Raw genomic sequence first — 14,754 nt, forward strand, 5'->3', positions numbered from 1 at the left:
TCAAACTCCAGGCTTCAAGCTATCTTCCTGCTTCCCCGACCTCCCAAAGTACTGGGATTACAAGTGTGAGCCACCATGCAATCTTTAAAGACTTTTCTGATGAGACTGGCAGTGATATAAATAAGTGATTTTGGTATGAAATAATGAACAACAACATTTGGAAATCTGTATCATTCAGTGGACTGTTACTTCCTAAACAACAATGCAGATGCAAGAATCACATCTGGGTAAAAGTTCCACTCGGGGTGCAGGAGAGGTCACTGTGTTCTAATGCTTCAGGACATGACGTTCATTGATATGATTTCAGATTCCACATGGCAGCAAACCGTTTTTCAAAATAACTTTTATTTTGAAATAGTTGAAGACTCAGAAGAAGTTGCAAAAATAGTACAGAGTTCTATATACCCTTCACCCAGCTCCCCACAATGATGGTATCTTACACAGCAATTCTATTAATTCAAAGACATTCCTCAGCAGCCTTTCACGCTCTGACATACACTCATTTCTTCTCTTTTTTTCCAACTAACCTTAAGAAAACCGTCACTTGTCAAGTTTTGGTGTCGACACCAAAAATGACCCGGTGTTATCAAGTAAGAACATCCAGCCGGGCGACGTGGCTCACTCCCGTAATCCCAGCACTTTGGGAGGCTGAGGCGGGCGGATCACTTGAGGTCAGGAGTTTGAGGCCAGCCTGACCAACATGGAGAAACCCTGTCTCTCCTAAAAATACAAAATTAGCTGGGTGTGGTGGTGCACGCCTGTAATCCCAGATACTTGGGAGGCTGAGACAAGAGAATCACTTGAACCTGGGAGGCGGAGGTTGCAGTGAGCTGAGATCGCGCCATTGCACTCCAGCCTGAGCAACAAGAGCAAAACTCCGTCTCAAAAAAAAGAAAAAAAAATCCACAATGATCAGAAAAAGGACATTAAAATATTTCTCCTCTTTCCAACTACTGATCTGTCTGAAGACAGATTTTCTTCATATATACATATTTTTTTAAATTAATTAATTTATTTTGAGAGGGAGTCTCACTCTGTCACCCAGGCTGGAGTACAATGGCACAGTCTCCGCTCACTGCAACCTATGCCTCCTGGTTCAAGCAATTATTCTGCCTCAGCCTCCCAAGCAGAAGGGATTACAGGCACCCACCATCATGCTCAGCTAATTTTTGTATTTTTGTAGAGATAGGTTTTCGCCATGTTGGTCAGGCTGGTCTTGAACTTCTGACCTCAGGTGATCCGCCTGCCTCAGCCTCCCAAAGTGCTGGGATTACAGGTGTCGGCCACTGTACCTGGCCGATTTTCTTCTTGTATTTTAACACATATCACATCAGGTCAAACACAGAATCCAGCTGCCTTCAATTAAGCCAGACATTAAGAGGTTTGCAAACATGTACAACAGTACCATTTTTCTCATTACACATTTGTTTTTTGTTTCTTTTTTTAAAGACAGAGTCTCACTCTGTTGTCTAGGATGGAGTGCACTGGTACAATCATGGCTCAGTCATGGCTCACCACAGCTGTGAACTTCTGGGCTGAAGCAATCCTCTTTTCTCAGCTACCTGAGTAGCTGGGACCACAGGGGTGTGCCATCAGGCCCAGCTAATTTTTGAAGTTTTTGGAGATCTGAGGGTCTCATTATGTTGCCCAGGCCAATCTCAATCACCTGGGCTGAAGTGATCCCCTGACTCTGGCCTCCCAAAGTGCTGGGTCTCACTGAATTTTTTTGTTTTGGAAAATACAGTTAAATTTCCTTAAAGTGTTACAAAATAATATGCAATAGATTCTTTATAAATGACTAATTTTTAAAATCTTAGTTTTTATCTCAAATGCCATAGACACTGATACGTGTAACCCTCATAAACCAAAGCTCCTTGGGGCCCTCAGTGGTTTGTAGGATCCCTAAGATAATCCTGGTGCCTCCTTCCAGAGCGCCTGGACTCTAACAAAGGCCAGGACGTTTTCATTCATTGACTTAAACACACCTATCTGGGTCATACTATAGCTTATTCAGAGGAAATTAAAAGTCCAAAAGCTTTTTGAGTGATTCCCAATAGGGGAAATATGACACAAACTGTGTATTAAAGTGACCTCTTATTAAACTATTTACTACTTAATCTAAATTCAGGTACAGTAGTCAAAGAAGTTACAGCTATTCATCAACTTGGTTGAATTCACATCTTCCATCTTAGAATAACAGCAGACTTTAAGCATGTATTATTTTTCCAGTGTTCAGCTTAGTCTAAGACTGTGTGAGTCTGGTTTGATCCATTGCTGTGAAGAATACACAGACAGCAGCTGTAATGAGCAGATGCATCCCCTCATAGAGAAGCTTTGGAGAAAATACACTCCATATGAATAAATGATAGCGCAGAGACGTCACCAAGACGATATATGTGGAAACTGGAATAGAGCAAATCATCGCGTAGCAGAAGCAAGCATGACTCAGTGCTGAGCTGCTGGTAATGAGAAAGAAAACATGTATTAGCACATGCCACTTACGGTTCACATGTATAACAAAACTTTCGCTTTCAAAAAGACTACAGTAGTTCCTGCCCTGGGACGAGAGGGCGCCGTGCTCCGTCTTCCACACTTACATCCAGTCACTATGGTGCTGGGACACGTGCCTCTCCAGATGCCCTGGAGACGAGAAAACCTGTGCTGTCCCCTTGGAGGCTGCATTCCAGTAAAGGAGGCAGGAGCAAACAGGTAACACGGCAGGAAGAGACAAACTCATCAAGAAAAATAAAGCAGACTAAACAGAAGGATGGGTGAGGGCCACCATGTCCTACACACACACGTGGAGCTCTCCAGAAATGCTTCTAAAACTTGACTGTAAGCAAAAACCACCTATGGTGTGTGCTAGAAGTGCCACTCTGGAGCCCCTCCCCACGGAAATCTGGATGTGGCTGGTCCTGGAGGTGGGCAAAGGTCTGTGTATCCATCCACCGCAGCGTCCAAGGGGACACGAGCTGCAGCCCCGACTGCTTGGCAGTGCCACTGTTGTCCGTAAAGCATCTCTGAAAAACGCACCCCTAGACTTTGCAGTTATTTTAAAATTATATATCTATGTGCTACTATATCACATGCATTATAAAATATAAACAACGAATAGAAAATCACAAAAGGGCAAGATACAAATAAACAAAAATACGAGCTCTGCTGTCCAGCGGGCGCCATGTCAGTCAGCCCAGGCTGGGCTAGGGAACCTGGCCCAGCAGCATCTGCTGAGCAAATCCACAGGGAAAGGCAGCATTCTCGGAACAGGAGCCTCCCCCTGAAGTATGTCAATGTACTGCCCTGCTTTTCAGTCCACAATACATCACGTAAATATCTTCCTCAAAGCGACTTCTCATGAGTCTGTGATGACTTCAAAATTATAAATTCCACTATTTGGGCCATTTCCATGCCCCATCCATGGCCTCTGATCAAGTCCTGTTAGAAAGGGCCCGTGGGGCGGCCCCCAGACCCTCAGAAGCCAGGCCTTCCAGGATCCTGGTCTAAGTTCTGCCTTTGATGCCTCCTCTCAAAGGCTGCAGTGAGTGTGGAGCGGATCTGCCTGCGGTCTCTCTGCATCCCACTTCGCTGCTGCCTGGTCTCCCTAAGCAAGGCTTCCACCGCTCACGGCGCAGGCCCTCCTGCAAGCATGCCGGTGTGCAGAGATGCTTACGGCGCGGCTATAGTCCAATGTGGGCGGGGCGTGAGGGCTTCCACCACGGTGGACAGTTCAGAGGCATTCATGCCGTGAGAGCCTCACACAGGAGGTAAGCAGCGAGGGGCTCCTCTTAGGGTGGGAAAAGCTCTAAGGCAGGGCAGCAGGTGTGTGTGCCTGGGTGTGTGGGCCCCACTGCGTGTCCTGTGAAAGGCTCCTCAGTCCTGTCAACCTGGCAGCTCCACCAGGTGCTACCTGAGGGCGTCCTGTAAACGGCTCCTGCTTCAGTGCTCACTACTCAGGAAAGGGCCAAGGACAGGGCTGTCCAGGTGCCCGGAACCTCATGCTCCCCCTGGTGAGCAGCTCGGGTTGCCCCCTCCATGGCCTCACCGCAGCCCCTCACCGGCTCCTCATCTCAGGCCTCAGTGGGCCACTCCTTCCCTCAGCCTGCCTCGTGTTCCAATCCAATACACAGGCCTAGGATCTCCCTGTGGGGGCCCCAGTGCCTGTTTCCTTTCACTGCTTTCCTTGCCAGACTGAGGCTCCTTAGGTGGGTCCCCTGAACCTATACCACTGGTCACCACTTGGTATCCAGCTCTACAGGCCGGGGACCCCACAGGGAGGGGGACCCCAAGGCGCCCTCGACACGCGCTGGTGACAGCAACACCCAGGAAGGCAAACATTCAGCAGGAAGCTTTGTGGCTAAACAGCCCATGGGTCCCAAGGCTGTGACTGCCCTCTCTTGGGAAGCAAAAACGGGCATCTGGGGTATGCCCCGTCCTACCCAGACAGCACATGGGAAGCTGTGGCTTTGACCCGGCACCACCTTGACTTCAGTCTAACAGACTTCTCAACGTTTCCCATCTAGAAGACGGCGGCTTGGGTCTGATCATAACAAGCCCACCAGCGGCTTGCTGTTCCCAAAACCTCAGCAAAGAGCCGCTTGTGCTGCAGGGAGCAGGCAGCCCGCGGTGCCAGCCCTGATGCCAGCCCCTGGAACAGAGGGTCACCGATCACACTTTTCACCGGCTGGAAACGGTTTCTCTGCCTACCACTTAGACCCGGTTATAGTTTTCCTGCTCTACTGAAACAAAAAAGAAACCATGCTTTAAGCTTTCAAAAAGGAAGGAGAAAAACCTGTTATATTACGAAGGAGAAACACTCCTTGACTAGGGATAATAGGCAATACTCTCCAGCTGTTCAAAATGCTTTCATGGCTGTGCACGGTGGCTCACACCTGTAATCCCAACACTTTGGGAGGCTGAGATGGGTGGATCACCTGAGTTCCAGAGTTCGAGACCAGCCTGGCCAACATGGTGAAAGCCCCGTTTCTACTAAAAATACAAAATTATCTGGGTGTGGTGGTGCATGCCTGTAATCCCAGCTACTTGGGAGGCTGAGGCAGGAGAATCACTTGAACTTGGGAGGTGGAGGTTGCGGTGAGCTGAGATCGCTCCACTGTACTCCAGCCTGGGCAAGAAGAGCAACACTGTGTCCAAAAAAAAAAAGCTTTCATTTGAGTTTTTTCCTCCCGATACACCTGGCTATGTAAAGTCACCTAGTCCATCACTGTAACCTTCGAGCATCAGGGCAGCTGCAGGGCCAGTGACGGAATCTACAGAGAGAAGGGCTGTGCTTCCAGCCCTCAGTCCCCAGCTTGCTGCTGGCAACTGTGCCGTGCATGCAGAAGGTGCTGGATCATTCCGTGCGTGGCTGTGGCACACGCATTCTCCAGGGCGGAGACGGACACGCCTCTACACACTCACACCCACTTGTCCTGACACCTAACCACATGTCGTGCTGACAGCCCACCCTAGACAGGGTGGGCTGTTTCCAGGACGGGCCTCCTGTTTCCACAAGCCCAGTGTGAGCACGCAGCTGGCCTCAAACCAAGTCAGAGAAAGACGTCCCAGATCAACTTTGGAGAGACAGGCGGGTGGCTGAGTGGTGATCTCACAGCAGATGCTTGTTTCTCACAGAATCAAAGTCTGGAAGGACGTCTCCGCCCCACCCTGCCCTGCCATGGAGTGGGAGGGGGGCATCTTCCAGGCTGGTCTGTTGGGGGCTTCTGCCCCCAGAACCTCAGCTTTCTGCTGTGACCATGAGTTCAGTGGTTTCTGTAAATTAAGAGGGTCTGTCCACAGACTTCCCCAAAGTGGGTGTGTCAAGTGTCCACAGGCACCTGGAGAAGACACAGGTGAATCTTAGGCATTCCTGTCCTCAGGAAGCTTGCAGTCTAGCCAGGAAGTGATTCTGACCTTGGAATGGCTCCATGTCAGCTGTGGGAACACACACGCCTGCCACTGCTGCCCGGAAGCAAGGCCAGTGCTCCCCTGGACCCATTATAGAAACCTGAGAGGGAGTGAGGGGGTCCAGCCCGGGCTCACCGAGTCTGTGGGTCATGAGCACTTCCACCAGGATGGACGGTTCTTTTGGCTCAGAAGTATTCATGCTGTGAGAGCCTCAACACAGGTGAACGGCGAGAGGCTCTTTTCAGGGTGGGCAGCAGGTGGGTGTACGTGGGTGCGTGGGCCCTGCTGCGTGTCCTGTGAAGGGCTCCTCAGTCCTGTCAGCCCGAGGACACCTCTGCAGAGTTGACAGGGGGCTGGGCATTTGGGTCTAGAGGCAAGGGCAAGGGTCCCTGTGGCCTGGGTCTTAGCAGCTGGTCTGGGGAGTGGGAGTGAGGTGCAGCAAGGATTTGGGTGGGGCAAAGAGGATGTACCGGTGAAGGGGGCTGTGGAGCAGAAGCCAGAGGGCAGAGCAGGGCCACAGAAACGTGCAGAGTGCTCTGTGGAGTCACTGAGAGCTCGGCAAGAAAGTCACTGTCCTGGGAGGGGTGGCATGGAGCTCAACAGTCAGTGCTGCAAGAGTGACTGTTCAGTCGTGGGAAGAAGCAGGAGCCCTCCAGCCTTACTACTCAACCAAGGGGCCATGGCGCACTACCTGGGGTCCTGGCCTGACTCGGGTCTCTTGTCACTACAGGACACAAAGCTCTGGCTGAGCCAGCTGAAGCCACCTAGCGTGTGTGGGAGGCTGGACGAGTGTCTCAGATGCTCACTTGCTGGAGAGGAGGCAGTGCCATGGCATGTGATTTCCGCACAGTCGAAACGCACAGGCGCTGCTGGGATTTGTGACCGTGGCTGGCAGCAGGGACAAGCGTGGAGCACAGGGCGTTCCAGCAGATGCCGCAGGAGCCACCAGCCCCTCCAAGGCTTCGAGCGCTTCCAGGTGCCCCCCACTGACAACTCCCATTTTACAGATGGGAAAACTAGGCACCTGAGAGTCTAACTTTGCATGACCTGAGGACTCCGACAGACCAGGTTGGGAAGTACAGAATCAACCTCCTCCCACTCCACTGTGGGCCTGACCCTGCCAGGGCCAGGCACTGAGGGTGCTGTGGTGAACGGAGCTGGTGAAGCCCCTGCCTCACAAAGCCTCTTTTCTTGGGGGAGCAAGATAGAAACACACAAGGAGGAAGCTGTGAGTGTGCAGTGGTGGGAATGCTACAGAGAAGACAGGTGTGTGGAGGGAGGGCTGCAGCCTTGATTGGGGGTCCCCTGGGGAACGTGTGCACAAAGCCTCCATGAGATGGACGTGTGGAGGGAGGGCTGCAGCCTTGATTGGGGGTCCCCTGGGGAACCTGTGCACAAAGCCTCCATGAGATGGACGTGTGGAGGGAGGGCTGCAGCCTTGATTGGGGGTCCCCTGGGGAACGTGTGCACAAAGCCTCCATGAGATGGACGTGTGGAGGGAGGGCTGCAGCCTTGATTGGGAGTCCCCTGGGGAACCTGTGCACAAAGCCTCCATGAGATGGACGTGTGGAGGGAGGGCTGCAGCCTTGATTGGGGGTCCCCTGGGGAACATGTGCACAAAGCCTCCATGAGATGGACGTGTGGAGGGAGGGCTGCAGCCTTGATTGGGGGTCCCCTGGGGAACGTGTGCACAAAGCCTCCATGAGATGGACGTGTGGAGGGAGGGCTGCAGCCTTGATTGGGGGTCCCCTGGGGAACGTGTGCACAAAGCCTCCATGAGATGGACGTGTGGAGGGAGGGCTGCAGCCTTGATTGGGAGTCCCCTGGGGAACCTGTGCACAAAGCCTCCATGAGATGGACGTGTGGAGGGAGGGCTGCAGCCTTGATTGGGGGTCCCCTGGGGAACGTGTGCACAAAGCCTCCATGAGATGGACGTGTGGAGGGAGGGCTGCAGCCTTGATTGGGAGTCCCCTGGGGAACCTGTGCACAAAGCCTCCATGAGATGGACGTGTGGAGGGAGGGCTGCAGCCTTGATTGGGGGTCCCCTGGGGAACGTGTGCACAAAGCCTCCATGAGATGGGACGTGTGGAGGGAGGGCTGCAGCCTTGACCTGATGTCCTCCGGGGAATGTCTGCACAAAGCCACCAGGAGCAAGGTGGGTGTCAGAGAGGAGACCTCAGCCTAGGTGGAGGGAACAAGATGGGCCAGAACAGGCCCGGTCCCAGCCAGGAGCCCTCTCCAGCAGGGTCTCTGGGGGCCCAGAGCCATCTTTTATCTCCATGTCCCCAAAGCGGAAGAACTACCTGCCCTCAATCTGGCCACCAGCAAGCAGAAAAAAATCTAGGGAGGTGGGAAAAAGAATTTTCCTTCCTGCGTATCTAGAAACCACGTGCTGGTGTGACCTGGGGAGCCCAGCAAGACCCCACATCAGACCTGAGCCTGGCTCTACACGCCTCAGATCCGTGAGCTTTGGACTGCTCCTTATTCAAGGAAAAGAAAACCGATGAAAAGACTGTTGGACCCACAGAGCTCAGATCCCCTTGCATCTGGAACGACGTATGACTCCTAAAACCAGGCAGCCTGTCCCCAGAACTGCTGAACAAGAGAGGCGCCTCACCTGTGTGTTTCCGAGCTCAGGAAGTGCACTAAGTGGCTGGCCCAGAGCAGAGGCCCTGCGTACGTCCCAAACGCTGTCAGGAACACGGCTGGGATTTCCACGTAGGTGTCTAAACCCACGAAGCCTGCAGAGATGTCCACAGTGGCAATGTTGTTGGAGTTGCCCTGGAATACAGAAGATGAGACGTGGGCCTCACATGTGGCATCAACAGCTGTGATGTTAGCATGAAATGTGTATGCAGCCCAGATAGCCACGCCGGCACGGACACACGTGTGGTCTGCCCAGCCACTCCTTCAGACCACCGGGCTGGCCTTGCCTGGGTGGCACCCGCTCCCCCTGCCTGCAGTGCCCAGGCTGCGGAGGGGCATGTGAGCCAACTGGGCAGAAGCTGGGGCCCCTCTGAGGAAGGACACACACAGAACAGCTGGCCAACAGCAGCACAGTTTAGACCTTCATCTAGACCCATCAACTTTTCTTAAGACAGGCACATGGACCTCCCCTCAAGGACGCCTGTCTGAGGGGACACATATGGCCCTGAGAGGCACAGCTGCCGGGCCCAGCCGAGGAGGTAGCTGGGTTGAAGGCCAGGTCCCTTCTACAGTGATGAGCTGAGTGAGTTACATGGTGGAGGGCAGGCCAGCTGCCAGGGGAGCGCAGCCCCGATGCAGATTGGTAACTCAATCTGGCTTATGTATCAGACCATGAGGACTCACTTGGTCTGGTCAAACTTCATCTGTCAAGATTCTGGCCAGTCCTGGCCCAATCCTGGTGGGTAACTCCCTGCAGGACTCACCTGTGCCACACAGCTTACCCTGCTCTTGAGTGGCAGGATTCTGGATCCCAAAAAAGGGTCTCCTGAAATCCCACCTCTCCACCTCAAGACTCTGTCTCTCCGCTGCCAGGTCCCACCTCTCCACTCCCAGATCCTGCCTCTCTGCCCCCAGGCCCCACCTCTCTGCTCCCAGGCCCCACCTCTCTGCTCCCAGGCCCCACCTCTCCACCCCCAGGCCCCACCTCTCCGCTCCCAGGCCCCACCTCTCCTTTCCCAGGCTCCGCCTCTCCTTTCCCAGGCCCCACCTCTCTGCTCCCAGGCCCCACCTCTCCTTTCCCAGGCCCCACTTCTCTGCTCCCAGGCCCCACCTCTCCTTTCCCAGGCTCCACCTCTCTGCTCCCAGGCCCCACCTCTCCGCCCCCAGGCCCCACCTCTCTGCTCCCAGGCCCCACCTCTCCTTTCCCAGGCCTCACCTCTCTGCTCCCAGGCCCCACCTCTCCTTTCCCAGGCTCCACCTCTCTGCTCCCAGGCCCCACCTCTCCACCCCCAGGCTCCACCTCTCTGCTCCCAGGCCCCACCTTTCCTTTCCCAGGCCCTGCCCCTCCATGCTCCATCTTTACTGACTCTGATGGTCGTCACTTGCCTGTCATGCTAACCTTGCCTCAGAAACTCATGCCATCTACAGTGTGACAGCACGTGTCTCTATCAAACCCAAACAAGATCCCTCTCCAGAACCAGAAGTGTTGACATCCACAAAACACTGGCTGGATTTCACCAGCATGGCAAACTCAATAGTCAAACCCCTCTCCTTCCTCCCTTTCCATGCAGACAGCTGTGGGCCCAGGGGATCCCCACATCCTGTTGATGCTGCTTCCCCAACATCTTGTGGATGTGCGTTTACTCCTAGTCCTGTTGTCTTACCCCAGCCCCAGCCCTTTGATTTAGCTTCCCCTGGGACCCACTGGACTTGCAGCCTGGGCGGCCCCACCCCAATCATGTGACTCCTCCACTTGGAGCCCTTGAGCAGGGAGACTGAGAAGGCAAATAGGCAGCAGCAGCAGCAGGAGGCCCTGGAGGGCGGTGAGAGGACAGAGTCCCAGATGCAGTGACAGGAGGAGGGGGAGGACACTGGGGCCACTGTGGCTCCGAGCAGGTTCAGCCAGAGTTCCAGCCATGCCGACATTTCCGTAGCCACACAGCGGCTTTACCGGCATGACTCCATTTAACCCAACAGTCCTGACGTGCTTCATGATCATCCTCATCAAACAGGGAGGAAAGGGAGGTAGAGACCCAGGGACTGGCCAAATGTAGAGGGCCGACAGATGAGCAAGGGCACTCACACTGTGAGCTGTGCCCGCTCTCCTGAGGTTGCCAGGAGGCTGGATGAGACTGGGTCCCTCTGAGGCCCTGTCTGCCTGTCCGTCTACGTCTCTTCCTGACTCAATGGTTTGGGCTTGTCTGGACGGGTCTTTAAACACTGGCCAGAAGCCCTGGTGACCCACCAGGCCTCAGGGAACTGACAACCACGTGGGCACCAATGGCCCCAGTATGGACAGCCCTGACACCAGGGACAAAGAGCGTGAATGAGAACATTATAGTCATCAATTAGGCAAGTCAAAAACATGACGTCTGTGGTCCCTGAACTGCTCAGATAAACCCAGGCCTGGCCCTGCAGAGCAGCAATCTGGTGTCTTACGCAGCCACACACCCACACCTGGGGCGTCTGTCTTCAATCTCATAAAACACACACGAGAGTTCAGCATAATTCACCACGCCATGCTGACAGTTCTTTCACTAAACAAACACTGGAACCTTCCAACTTACAGCAAACTTCTCAAAGAAACACTTAAAATAAATGATATGTAAAAAGTTAAGCCTTCTACCCATGAGGAAAATGAAAACCTACCTGAAAATAGAAGAATGCTTGACCGAACCAATAATGCATCACAGTAACCTCAGCTGCGTCGTGTCTCAGAGGCCTCCAGATGAATTTAGTCATCAGAGTCTGAATCAAGAGACTAAACGCTAAGACCGGAAGATTGTGTGGTCTGAAGAGCAAGGCTGCCAGGAGAACTAACCCACTGTGGATCTCCCACAAACCCACAGTCTTGATTCTGAAGTCTGCGGGAACGACTTGAGCTTTAAGTAAGTCTTTGGTGCCCGTGAACAGAATGCCAAGGACAAAGACATACACGAAACGAGCTTCAGTGATACCCCTAAAAAAAAAGCACAGGTTAGATTCATTAGCACCAGCCAGAAAAATTCAAAACCATTTTCCCATGAAAAACACACCTGTCTACCTAAGGAAGCAGTCAGTGTCCCAGCATTACTGGCTGGAGGAGCCACAGCACCCTCCCTAACTGCCAGGGCCTGTCACGGCAGGGCAAGGCTCCTCTGCACAGCAGCCCCGAGGAGTCACTGCCAAAGGCCAACAGGTGTGTCCTTGGGCACAGTGCAAACTCTGCTGCCGGGGTTGGCTTCAGGGAGGTGTGTCCTTGGGCACAGTGCACACTCTGCTGCCGGGGTTGGCATCAGGGAAATCTTGCTCCTTTGGCTCAAGGATCACCTGGCGGCAAGACCCAAGCAATGCCTCACGGCCTGCCTACTTTGCACAGTTAATTAAAAACCCAATGCACTAGTGTAAGAGTCAACTCTAAGAAACTGCTGTAAGTTCATAAATGTGAATTGTACAACTGAGCATCTGCACATTTACGGATACACACGCATGCACAGTTATAGGTAAGTAAGCGCCTGCACATTTACAGGCACACATCCATGCAATGGTGCAATCGTCCAACCCGCAGACTCTGAAGAAAGGCAGGGCTCTCCTGCTCAGGGCGTGTCAGTCAAGACTTCTGACCCTCAGCTTTGCTATTTGTGAAATGAAGAGAAAATGGTTCTACACCTCACAAGGTCATCCTAGGAATTAAGGGAATGCAGGCAGTGTTGGGGACACAGTAAGCTCAGTAAATATTAAGTACTATTATGATAGTTATCTGTAAAGGAGACAATTACCAAAAAATGTCATCTAACAAAACGTATATGTTCCTAAAACATAATATTTTAAATAAACTTTGTAAATGAAATACTTTATATATACTGCAAAAGCTGATCATTTAAAATAATCATAAATGTTTTATGTCAACATAATAATGTGAAAACTGAATTTTCCTATATCATATTTTCCTAGAAAGCTTTGTACATTAAGAAATTAAACTTTGGCTGGGCACCGTGGCTCACGCCTGTAATTCCAGCACTTTGGGAGGCCGAAGCGGGTGGATCACGAGGTCAACAGATCAATATGGTGATTGACATCCTGGTCAATATGGTGAAACCCCGTCTCTACTCAAAATACAAAAAATTAGCTGGGCATGGTGGCATGTGCCTGTAATCCCAGCTACTCAGGAGGCTGAGGCAGGAGAATTGCCTGAACCCAGGAGGCGGAGGTTGCAGTGAGCCGAGATTGCGCCATTGCACTCCAGCCTGGGTAACAAGAGCGAAAATCTATCTCAAAAAAAAAAGAAATTAAACTTTGACCAGTGTAATTCAAACAGTCTGTGCACTGTATACCATGTGCCTGGCAGTGTGGCCCACCTTGACAGGCCCACGTTCTGGCTGAGGAGCTGGGGTCAGGTACCTGGCAACCCCCACAGGCTAAGTTGAGAGTGAATTATAGACCCCTCTGCATTAAAAGAAGGGAGAAACCAGAAAAGGTCAGAATCACCGGAGAAGTTTCATAGAAGAAAAGGGACTGGTTTCAGTGAAGAAAGCATGCCAGGGCAGGGAGGGTGGTAAGCAGGAGGGGCATCTTCCAGAGGCTTCAGTGGGTCCTCCTCCTCCCCTGGAGGGCAGCGCCTGACCCTGCTTGTCTGGGGTCTTTGGCGGGTCCTTTTCCTCCCCTGGCTGGGCAGTGCCTGACTCTGCTCATCGGGGGCCTTGGGTGGGTCCTCCTCCTCCCCTGGCAGGGCAGAGCCTGACTCTGCTCATCCGGGGTCTTTGGCGGGTCCTTTTCCTCCCCTGGCAGGGCAGCGCCTGACCCTGCTCATCTGGGGTCTTTGGTGGGTCCTTTTCCTCCCCTGGCCGAGCAGCATCTAACCTTGCTCATCGGGGGCCTTGGGTGGGTCCTCCTCCTTCCCTGGCAGGGCAGAGCCTGACTCTGCTCATCCGGGGTCTTTGGCAGGTCCTTTTCCTCCCCTGGCTGGGCAGTGCCTGACCCTGCTCATTCAGGCCCACCCCCGCCTCCACCTCCACTTCAGCCATGCCTGGGCTCCTGAGTGGAGGAGAGTTAGGGACTGAGTGCAAAGGATTTCAGACTATCAGTGTACAGCAGGGCCCGGGGGACTGACAGGAGAGAGGCAGCTGTTACAATGATCTAGAGCCAGGATGCATCACAGCCAGGACCTACTTACAATCCGGACAGATGGGGACAAAGGACGCAGGCATTTTACCAGAAGAAGGTGGACCAGGCAGGGCGTGTGGAAAGAAAAGCCATACTGGCCAGTTCTGGACCCTAGCAAGGGATGTGCTGCAGGAAGCAGGCCAGGGAAGGGAAGAGGGCCAAGTCTTGAGAGGTGTGATGCATGTATTCAGTGTACAGATCTGGGAGGAAATGCATTTATTCACACACTGTTCCTTAAACAAGCGCCCCCAAACGTAATATCCATTTGGATGAGCCCAAAGTCTCAGATTCCACAGAATACCCCTGGCACCTGCTCCTCAGCATCCTCTCCCCACTGGGCCCCAGGCTCAGGTGAAGGTCTGCCACACTGCCACTGCCGCAGCCAGGCCTCAGCTCACCCTGACCCCCAACCCTCGCTCCCCACTCAGCCACGAGTTATTTCCAGGAGGGCCCCCCAGAGCCCCATGGCCACCCCCCAGGCTGGCCATAGCCCTTATCACTCACCTTGATTTTTGCTCTGATTAGTAAAGCAACACTTGTTAACTCTAGACATCACTAAGATACAAAAATAAGTAAAAAGCAAGACCACAATCTATGATTTTAGGTCCTAAATATAATCACTAGTATTTTAAGTATGTAGTCTTTCATATAAATGTGAAAAAAAAAACAGGTACACACTTAGTAAGCTGGGGTCATACTACTGCTTTACAGCCCACTGTTCCACAGCAGTCTTCTCTGTTCTGTGCAAACAGGCTGCCCGATAGTCAGAAGACTACAGAGCTCTCACCTCACTGAGACGGTCACTGTCTTGCTGCTGATAATTACCCTGGTTGTTCCTTTTCACACGTGTGAAGGACACTTCAGCTGAGTGTGCCTGTGTCCCACCCCAGGCTCCCGCCTCTGCTTATATTCTTGAGACAAATTTAAATAGAGCCAGCTATTTACATTTACATAGAGGGTCAGCCACATTTTACAAGTGGCTTCTGCTCATCCCACGCCTGAGGAGTGAGAGGAGCCTGTTTCACCACATCGCCATTAAAAGCAGAAGAGCAGCTGCTTTGA

General features: G+C 52.7%; 1 protein-coding gene across 7 annotated transcripts in view; it reads right to left on the bottom strand.

Annotated features, from left to right (window-relative positions):
• Positions 1-328: 328 nt before the first annotated feature.
• Positions 329-14,754, bottom strand: part of PIGG (phosphatidylinositol glycan anchor biosynthesis class G (EMM blood group)) — a 45,678-nt gene continuing 31,252 nt past the window's right edge. For 4 of the 7 annotated variants that reach the window (XR_013533248.1, XR_013533246.1, XM_078367768.1 and 1 more), the window contains 3 exons: positions 11,200-11,509; positions 8,522-8,685; positions 329-2,459 (listed from right to left, as the gene is read on the bottom strand). Coding sequence is in view for 3 of the 7 variants with exons in the window: in XM_078367768.1 (XP_078223894.1) it covers positions 2,243-2,459; positions 8,522-8,685; positions 11,200-11,509 (691 nt within the window). In the remaining 4 variants the exon portion in view is untranslated. The remainder of the gene's footprint in view (positions 2,460-8,521; positions 8,686-11,199; positions 11,510-14,754) is intronic. The other 3 variants (XR_013533249.1, XR_013533247.1, XM_008993740.5) reach the window with 1 other exon arrangement.

This window comes from Callithrix jacchus, chromosome 3 (assembly GCF_049354715.1).
Source record: "Callithrix jacchus isolate 240 chromosome 3, calJac240_pri, whole genome shotgun sequence".
Taxonomy (NCBI): Eukaryota; Metazoa; Chordata; class Mammalia; order Primates; family Cebidae; genus Callithrix; species Callithrix jacchus.